This window comes from Hypomesus nipponensis, chromosome 1 (genome assembly GCF_054491055.1).
Source record: "Hypomesus nipponensis isolate SF chromosome 1, ASM5449105v1, whole genome shotgun sequence".
Classification (NCBI taxonomy): Eukaryota; Metazoa; Chordata; class Actinopteri; order Osmeriformes; family Osmeridae; genus Hypomesus; species Hypomesus nipponensis.
Genome location: NC_140361.1, coordinates 13,467,207 through 13,477,223, shown reverse-complemented (window position 1 = coordinate 13,477,223; position 10,017 = coordinate 13,467,207). Strand labels below are relative to the sequence as shown.

Sequence of the window (10,017 nt, the reverse complement as noted above, 5' to 3'; positions counted from 1 at the left end):
TCTATCTCCACCCACCTACCAGACAACCCACTCTCGGCCTTGTCCGCCAGTCTTACCTTCAGCACTCAGAGGGAAAAAAAGCACACAAGTGTTTGGTTAGTCCCTCTGCTGCAGTGAAAGCACATGGAAATAGTCCCTTCGGGTCCGGCGGGCGGAAGGTTAAAGAACCGTGGTTAGACCCTTGCTGCAGTTCCCGTTGGGGTCAGTGGCTCTGTCCGTCAGCACCCTCTCGCAGCTCCTCTCCCCCTTCCCAAGACTCCCCTCGGCGGGGTCGCTGTCCTCCGAGCTGCCCTTACTCCTACCCTGCTGTTCGCTCTGCCAGCTGTGCCCACTGTACACATATCCGTTATTGGGTCCCAGGTTGGGGAATCGGCTCCTCTTGAAGCACAGGATCTCCTTAAAGGCGTAACGGAACTCGGGGCTCCGACAGTAGATGAGAGGATTGAAGGCGGAGTTGGCGTAGCCGATCCAGTTCAGGATCCGGAAGGTCAGGTCGATGCCCTCCACCTTCCAGATGGCCACTACCACGTTGAGGAGGAAGAAGGGCAGCCAGCAGAGGGTGAAGATCCCCATGATGATGCCCAGGGTCTTCAGGGCCTTGTGCTCCCGCAGGCAGAACTTGGCCTTCTTGGCCCCTCGGCTGTCGTTGCTCTCCAGCGCTCCGGCGCCAGCCGAGGCGTTGTTGTTGTGGGTGTGGTGGAAGCGGCCCTCGCTGCGGTCGATCTTCCGGAGCTGCCGCTTAGCCTCCTGGAAGACGCGGCTGTAGACGAACACCATGACGACCAGGGGGATGTAGAAGGAGACGATGGAGGAGGTGATGGCGTACGCCGTGTTGGTGTTGAACTCGCAGCAGTTGCTGTTCTGGATGCACTCCCGGGCCTTCTCGTCGTTCGATGTCCACCACTTCATGTGGATGGGCAGGAAGGAGATGAGGCCCGCGATCACCCACACCAGCAGGACCACCACCCGGGCCTTGCACTTGGTCAGCAGCGACTGGTACCGGAAAGGAGAGGTAATGGCCAGGTAGCGGTCCAGAGCGATCACGCAGAGTGTCTCGATGCTGGCCGTCACACAGAGCACGTCGGTCGCCGTCCAGAACTCGCACCAAAAGCTTCCAAAGTGCCAAGTGTTGAGGATGATGTAGCAGGCGCCGAAAGGCACCACGATGAGCCCCATGACCAGGTCGGCGCAGGCCAGCGACGTGATGAAGCAGTTGGTGACGTTCTGGAGCCTCTGGAAGCGGGCGATGGCCGTGATGACAAGGATGTTGCCGAAGACGATGCCCAGCACTAGCAGAGCCATGACCATGCCCAGCAGGACCATCTGCACCTCGCTGTACCCGGCCTCGTCGCCATCCTGGCTCGGGCCCAACCCTGAGCCGTTCACCTCCCCTGTCACGTTGTGGAGGAACATGGCAGGGGCTGGGCTTCCCATGATCTGCAGATTTGGACAATAAACCACAGAGAATGCAGGAGAGAGGGAAGGGGGAGACGAGAGTTTGAGAGACAGAGAGAGAGAGAGAGAGAGAGAGAGAGAGAGAGAGAGAGAGAGAGAGAGAGAGAGAGAGAGAGAGAGAGAGAGAGAGAGAGAGAGAGAGAGAGTGAATAAAAGAGAAATAGAGAAAATAGCAGAAAGAGAATAGGAAAATAGAGGGAAGGAGAGGCAAGAATGAAACAAAAAAAGGGAAGGAGCAAAAAGCAGAAAGAACGTAGAGTTCACAGAGGCACAGTGAGATCTGATCCGGGATTCTGACACACATGCAAAGCTTTATTTACAGTACAGATGTAAATCATACATATAGCAAATATATATAGTGAAAACTATTAATGTGCAAGTCCAAATGAATCATCAGATCGAATTCAAGTTAATTTGATTTTAATGCAATATATGTGCATTAAAATAAATGTTTGTCATGCTTCTTTAATAAGACTAAGAAAATGAGCACAGTAATTTAATTTAGGTCCATAGAGGTGCATTTATGTTCACAAGTCAAGGGTTACCATTTGGTTTACTAACCTCCTCTGGTAGAAGTCCTGTTCCCGGGCTCCCATACAAAGTTTCATTAAACAATTCTTATGGTGTGGATATGTCCTCAACTCATAAAATACTCAGTCAGATTCCCATTGTAAATCCAGTTTGCTTTGGCTTTTTGTTCTCCCTTTCGCTCTTTGTCTCTTTCTGACTTGATCTCTCTATCTGTATGTGCCTCTCTCTCACTCTCCCTCTTCCTCTCTCTACCTCTCCCTCACTCTCTCCTGAGCGGTGTTTCTTCTAATGTGGCTCCCAGGCTGTCTGTCAGAGTCCTTATAACATTCAGCCATGACATCATGGCATCTCCTCAGCCAATCAGATGCCTTGCCTGCCGAGAGCTGGAAGCTGCTGATAGTTTGAACTGCGGCTGTACCGCTGCATGACTTTGTGTGGTGTGTGTGTGTGTGTGTGTGTGGTGTATGTGTGGTGTGTGTGTTTGGTGTGTGTGTGTGTGTTCGCATTTCCACTGCTGCAGGGCTGCATGACTGCACCTAACTTAACTTGAGAGGCAGAACTTCTTTAAGAGATAAAAGAAGTGTACGAACACAAGCTGCTCCTGGTACTTTTTGTTTGTTCCCTGTTCTTCCTCCTCCAGAATATGTCCAGAAACATTTGTGAAAGTAAAGAAACACTTTCAGTTATACATTTAGGTAACACGCTCCTGTTTCAGTGTAATGTCCAGGCTATTCTCCCAGACCCAGTGTTTGGCAGCATGTTCATGTTCAAATCCAGGGGCGATCATTACATTGCCACTCTTCTCTTTCTCAGGTGAGAGTAAAGGCAGAAGGAGGTGACGGAACAGTGCAGTTGGACTAATGAAAGGAGTCAAATTTCTCCTCACAGGCTTGAGTTAGACCCTAACCGCGGATTTATTGTGTGGTTTTCAGTTGGCCGTTCCTAAAAGAGACCATCCTGGCGCTTCACCCACTCTCTCAGTTGCCAGCTAGTAATCCCAGAGGTCTTTTTTTCAGTCCTGAAGAAAAAAAAAGGCTTACCTCCAGCCAGCTCACGTGTCATCTCACAATGATCTCAATTGCTTTTTGGAACTTGTGAAATGAACTTTAAATAAAAACATTTACATAAATAAAAGCATATCCTTTGGACAATAATGAAAGAAGAGAAATCAGAGCAGGAATGTGTTTGCCTCTTATTTTTCCAGTACACACCCAGAGAAACTGGTTTGTCATTCTTCAAGGCATACGCAGTTTGTATCGTTGTGTTAACGTGTCAAATGTAATGGGTTTGTTGTGAACAATCTTTTCGTCACTCGAGGAAACCAAACTCACCGTAGCTTACTGTAGGCCTATTGCATTACCTGTTAGCTGTTCCTCTTTTTACAAGTCTGAAGATGATCATATTTTCTGTCACGAACATATTCCCCTTATCAGTAAAGGGTATTAAAAACAAGCATGCCAATTTTGCATGCTACACAAAGTGTGGATTTACATTCAGACATGCAAACTTAATGTTGTCCGTCTCATCATGGCAACACATACTGTGTCACTGTCAATGTCGGTCATGAGAAGCTGTCCCTGACCCCAACCGAGGGAAAGCAACTGATGGTGAGAAACCAGGAAGGCCTCCTCGACAACACGTTATAGTCAAATCCAGCTGTGCATGATTGAGGATTTCGGAGGGAAGCAACCTACTTTTAGACAGACATGGAGGCAGCTGACAACAAAGTGATGAGCACGATAGATGGTCACGATAGCAGAAAAGGGACTTCCTGTCTACACAAGTAAATGCATGTCATTGTTAGTTAGCTTTATGTAAACATGAATTCAATGTAAGTTTTTATAGTTATGGTAGCCTACATATGTGATTACTTTACCTTATACTTAATTTAGAAGGCACGAGGCCCCACCTTGATATTAACTAATGGCAAATCGAGGAAAACGTGTTTGTTTAATACCTAAGAATCAGTCTATTGAAGGAAGTGAGATTCTTCTTTGGGTAACACGAGGCATACGTAAACAAGGTGGAGCTGGGCTGACCACTCTCTTACTGGAGAGGCCATAAAAGATGTCTTCCCTTATCTGTGTTGGGTGAATCATATGGTCAAGCTTGGAGGGGTCAAAGAGCGCACACACGCACACCAGTTGCAGAAACTCATTTCCGGGAGGTCCCCCCCCCCCGAAACGCTCTCATGACGTGCAATATGCACTTGTCTCTAACATAAATGACCTTTTTACAGTCTCTCGCTCGCTCGAAATACAAAATCCCAGATTTCCGGGAGATTGTAGGCTATAGCATTTGCAGGCGTCCGCTATTCAAATGCGGGAGACTCCCGGACCTTCCGGGAGACTTGGGATGTCTGCGCACACACTCAAACACGCACGCACCCACGCCAGGTCTATGCAAGGGAGCCAATGAAGAAGAGCCATGGAACATTTGCATGCTTTGTCTTAACCAATGACAGTCAAGAGCGCTTGTGTTTAAATAGCTGGCTAGCAACATACTAGCAGACAAACTTTGTAGCACAATGACGTGTGATGTTTTTGTCTCCTTGTGGGCCGGCCGCAAGCAATAAAGCTTTCTTAAACTTGTTCACCGACTGACTGTGCAATGCTTGACAGATTCATATTTCTGACAATCAGTCAAAGTTTGCGATGAGAATTGAGTTTCGGAATTGATCCCGCACCATTGTCGTGGCACAACTGTGTTTCTCGGTGATATCCTTGGTAATGCCAAGTATGCTTATCATTTTTGTGCCATAGATGGACTGTCATCTTGGAGTTTTATTGAGTTCAGAGTACAGGAGTCCTGTGTCTGAGCGAGGTCAGAAGGTGATTGGTCAAAGCTGGGTTGTCCCAGCTCCCCCTCTTCTTTTTGTATCCACTCTTGATGTGAATCACTGAGGCTGGCACACACATTTTGTTTATAAGAATGTACTGGACATCTTTGAACAGATACAAAATAAAGTTGAATTATTGTTATTTTAGCGTAAGCTTCATGTACATGTAAGGTTGACTGACTTAGCTCTAGGTGAAGGGAGGTTTCATTAAAACAGATATTTAAATCCACACAGTATCAAAAGAAAAGCACACAAAATCACAAATCAATTCATATCATACTTACATTGCCCATAAGCAATGTGGTCCTTGAGAAATGTAAAAAATAAAAAATAAAATTAAAGTCCTTTACTGTCCCATTGTCATGACTCCCTCTTGATCAGAGACACAGGGCTGATGTTGATTGGTTTGTCTGTCGGCACAACAGTAAATCCGTCTGGGCAGACCCTTTGAAAGGTCTCTGTGGGAGAGATAAGGAGCCATGCTGTGCAGACTGGAGAAGCCCCTATGTGTTGTTTCCTTTGTGTGGGCATATGGTGATGTTTGCGGAACACACTGGGTGATTTGCAGGAGGCTGATTGTGTTTGACTGATGCGGTTGCATGAGCTACATAACAATCGTTCTTACATGTTGTTTACTGTAAGGACAGACACTTAGCAACATTTAGCACACAAGCTAATTTCATGGGTTCTATCACGTTAGGTGACTGGTCTCATATGACGTTTCTTTCTGCTACGTCTCCCACAAAATGTTTTTCTTCCACATTTTGAGCACATTGTTATCCAACTTTGTAACACAAATGAGAACAGGGCAAAGTGTTCAGGACAGATAAACCACTCTAGAATGTAAGGGCTTTTCAGAGTTGGTTTACAAGTTTATTGTGATCTGTCTTCCAGTTCTTCTGCTTGTCATTCCTTTGGCTCGGCTCTCACTGAGTCTGAACAGTGTCACGCTGAAGAATAAGGCACGCTGTGCTGGAACATGTGTGCGTGTGTTTGTGTGCGATCGTGTGCTTCCACATCCATAGTCTCTCAAAGATTAGAAGGAGGGCACACCACAACATCCCATTAACCTTCACAGTCCCAGATAAAACTCTCTCTGACATAATGCCAAACTCAATACAGGAAAAAGCCTCCATTTGGAGTAGGTTTCCTCCAGATCTGTTCAGGGGTCTGAAACAGGCCAAGAGAGAAATGGCGGGGCGTCAAATGCCCCCAGTTCATATTAATAAAGCTCTTGTCTGGCTGGTTGTTCTTGGCTCTGGATCATAGCGCCTAGACTATCTACTGTACTGGAAGTGCATTGCTCTTTGCCTCTATCAACTGTGTGTGTGAGCGTGTGTGTGAGCATGTGGGTGCAAGGGTGTATTTCTGTGTGTGTGTGTGTGAGAGGATGTACGTGTGCCTGTGAGGATGTGTGTGTGTGTGTGTGTGTGACGTTATTGGAGTGTGTGTGTCCCTCTCTGAACTCCAGTGGGAGCAGCTAGGCTGATAGCATAGATATCGTCCGCCGGCTCTGCTTGCCTCCAGGACAGTTGGTACAACATAGGTCTCCCAAGCAACAATACTGACAAGATCATGACACTGCAGAAAAAATAACCTGCAGCTCTATACAGTTTGACTGAGGAAAACTGGTTTAGTTCTCAGCCCGCCTCTGTGCAATACATGTATGCATCAGTGTGTGAGTGCAGTCTAAGTAAGCAAGCACTGTAGCGTTATGCAGAAGTTGGGTCGAAGGTTAATCTGACAATTAATTTGACTGCATAGATATGGACTGAGCCCTTGTGTGAGCGTGTATGAGTTTGGAACTACCACGACCTTGGGTGAACTCTCTGTGTGTGCGTGTGTGTTTGTCGGTGTGTGGGTTTGTCTCTGTGTGTTTGTGTGTGCAGGCCTGCTCCAGAGGGACTGCAGAGAGCTGTGATGTTCTCCAGAACCCTCCGCTACTCCCCGAAACAGCCAGTGTGGCTGCCGGCTTTGCTTGGGCGCTGACGCAACAACGGGACGATGCCAGTCGCTGCTGTGCCGTCACCTCTCCACAGACCTGCGTCTTTGTCATGTTACTGTGACCCACCACATCGTAAGGTGTCGGACCATATAGGTCTCCCTTTTCATGCTCTGTATTTGGGTGAGTTTTATGATGTGAACCAGGCCTGGCGTATGGTAGAAAGTTGTTATGAGGACTGAGCAGTCTTATTAAAATGAACTATGCATGCTGTATGTACGGTATTGTTTGTACCTTCAATGTGCTGGACCTAACTGTCACGACTGGGAAAACAGTTTCTGCTGTTGGGGGGGGGGGTGGGGTGGCGGTGTAATGGGCTGGGGTGGGCCAGGGGGCTGGGAGGCTGGAACTGAGGCATGTTCTTCATGTCTGGCTTCCCCTGCCTCTGACGTCCTCTCTTCCTGTATCCTGTCACTCTTCCTTGGACTTTTGGAAAATCGCTAAGTGGTTTGGCAAGCGTTATCCTCTCTCCTCTCGACACTCCTCTTCTGTCAGTTCCTTTTTTTCCTCCATCACTTGTCCCTTCTTTCCTTGTCCTTACCTCTCCCTTCCTTCTCTCCTCTCCTTTCTTCTCCAACATTGCTGCTCATCTGCTCTCCCCCCACCCCCCTCGCCCTCCAGCGATCCATTCAAATCCCCCCCCCATCCAAGCCCACTCTGGAGCAAAAACATGTTACATTTGACCCTGCCCTCTCTACATCCCCTCCCCGCCTCTCCCCTCTCCACTTCTCTCTGTTGGGAACAATACGTGGAGGCCATTACTGAGACTCCCCAGAGAAAAGGACTTGTTTCAGGTGTGGGAGAGGAAATTAAGGGGCTGTACAGAAACTTAACTCTCTTTCTATCTATCTCTCCGCCCGCCCTCCCTCCCTCCCTCCTCTACCCCTTTCTCTCGCTTTCCCCCTCCCTCCCCCCTCTCCCTCCCTCCCTCCCTCCCTCCCTCCCTCCCTCCCTCCCTCCCTCCCTCCCTCCCTCCCTCCCTCCCTCCCTCCCTCCCTCCCTCCCTCCCTCCCTCCCTCTCGATCTCTCTCACTGACTCATTCTGTAAGATGTTATGATTTCTTCGGGGTCTCTCTTTGGAGGTTAACTGTGACCCCGTCACGTTGTTGTGTTTGAGCTGATATGACCACTCTGACCTTCCGTGTTAAGTCGTGACCCCGCCTCCCACAGATGAAAGGATAACTGGCTTGAACTTGAACCCATCTTTCAGGTTTTTCTTATTTTCTACAGTGGGTATTTCTAAACCCGGAGGTGTTTTTGTAAACCCCAGGTCTCAACATATTTCATGTGTGGATCGGCAACATGGTAATACTCTGGACATTACAGGGAAGACTTCTCTCTGATCCTGCCTGAATATGGAACAGTTGTGTCATCATCACTTGAAAGCGTTGCTTTCAAGCATGTTTTTAGAGATGATTACAAAACACGGCCCTTTTCTCACCCCTGAAACAGTCCAGCGTTAGTTGAGAAATGCCGGTTCAATAACAGACAAACTTTATCAAAGACGTAAAGTGGGACAGACATTTAATTTGAAGTCCAATAGGAACAGAAAAGTGTTTCCCTTATACCACTGTCATGGTAGTTCAGAGTCAATAGGGTTGCCAAACCATTCTTCGGGCCGATCCATTGATGTCTGGGGGCATTGTCTAAATCAACTGAACAAAGACATTCCCTTGAGGATTAGACTGTAGCTCTAATCACTAATTGGTTATGTGGTACCATGGTTCCCCAGGGGGTCGGGACCACGCCTGGGACTAGGACTGGGCCTGGATCCAATACTTTTCATAATGACCTCAAACTAACACAGACCATAAAACCTACAAGCTATTTTATTGCCCAGTCAAAACAACGATGGTATAGAATTCAATGTCATTGGCCATTTTGCACAGAATTTCCACAAAGTCAAACAAATACCTGGTCATGAAAAGTAGAAGACTCGACTTTATAATGACAAGGTCCACTCAGGTAGAGCTAACTCGATCATCTCCAGCTTTGTGACCATGTTAGGTTCAGTTCAGGTATAGAGATAAATCTCTATTCTGATAGCATTTTGACCCTGTACAGATACAATGTAACCCGACAGGGTTAGCACACACGCCTCCTTGTTTTCACCCCAGACGACTTAGAGACAGGAAATGATCGTAAAAGTACGGGAGTCACCACTGTTGTGCATTTGAACCAGTTTGCTGTGTACCGCAGGGAGGGGTGGGGGGGCAGAGCGAGTTAGAGAGCGACAGAGGCAGAGTGGACAGGTGAACTTTCTCATGGCGTTCCACTACATAAACACACAACTGGAGGAAATGCAGAAGACACAGTCCCGACGCAGTGTTCACGCTGCAAAGTGACAATCCAACATGAGCCTGCCTGCAACACATGCCCCGCCCACATCGCTTTGCCCCCGCGTCGCCACAACCCATGGTCTCCCCATCCCCCTCCAGTTGCCATGGTCCCCAAAGCTGGGCCACCCTGTTTCCAAAACAACCCTGTTCCCTTGCACTGCACATCATCATCACAAATCAGAATGCATTCGACGGTTTGGCGTCGGCACCAATGAAATGAATAAATACGCGTCTTGCCAAGGTAAACCCTGCCGCGGACTCACAGAAGATCCTGCTCTGTCAGAGGGGAGCTTACCCCAGTCAACCCGACTTGGAATAATCTAGAATGCTGGGTGGACTGCAGGGGGTCCCAGCGGTGTTCCCGGTGATGCCTTACCGACTGTGACACCAAAACAACACTTCAAAGGGGGGCTTACAGGGACACGGGCAGATAGATCACAGGGTCAGCCATTCTGATTGACCCAGAGTCCTATTCAAATAAGCCCTGAAGTCAGATGCCCCTGGGGTCCCTGCAAAACAACATTCCTCTTGGGTTACTGTAGATGGTCCTACTGCAGCCTGGGTCTGTGAAGCTGAACATGACAACACAAGCCAGAGACTAACCTTGCTGGGTTCTCTATCACTGCTAGTCGCCAATAGCACCATACCAAGACCTTGACAGTGCTCTGTCGACATTGCCAGACAACCAGGGTTATTTGCTTGGACATAGCCCCAGACTGGTTTCTGTTACATAGGATTCAATGTTCTGGGCAATGGCTTATAGATATTCTGTGTCTGCGTTATCCGTCCCAGAAATGCTGAGATGGCATTTTCCTCCGCACTGCCCACCGGCTACAGTTCCCACAGGAAAC

At 48.1% G+C, this 10,017-nt stretch overlaps 1 protein-coding gene across 1 annotated transcript; it reads right to left on the bottom strand.

The window, feature by feature from the left end:
- Nucleotides 1–2,261, bottom strand: adrb2a (adrenoceptor beta 2, surface a). Its single transcript, XM_084699136.1, has 2 exons — nt 2,017–2,261; nt 1–1,437 (listed from the first exon to the last, which is right to left on the bottom strand). Exon 2 carries the CDS (start codon nt 1,432–1,434, stop codon nt 160–162), a length of 1,275 nt encoding a protein of 424 aa, XP_084555262.1. The 5' UTR covers nt 1,435–1,437; nt 2,017–2,261; the 3' UTR covers nt 1–159.
- Between the last annotated feature and the right edge of the window lie 7,756 nt (nt 2,262–10,017).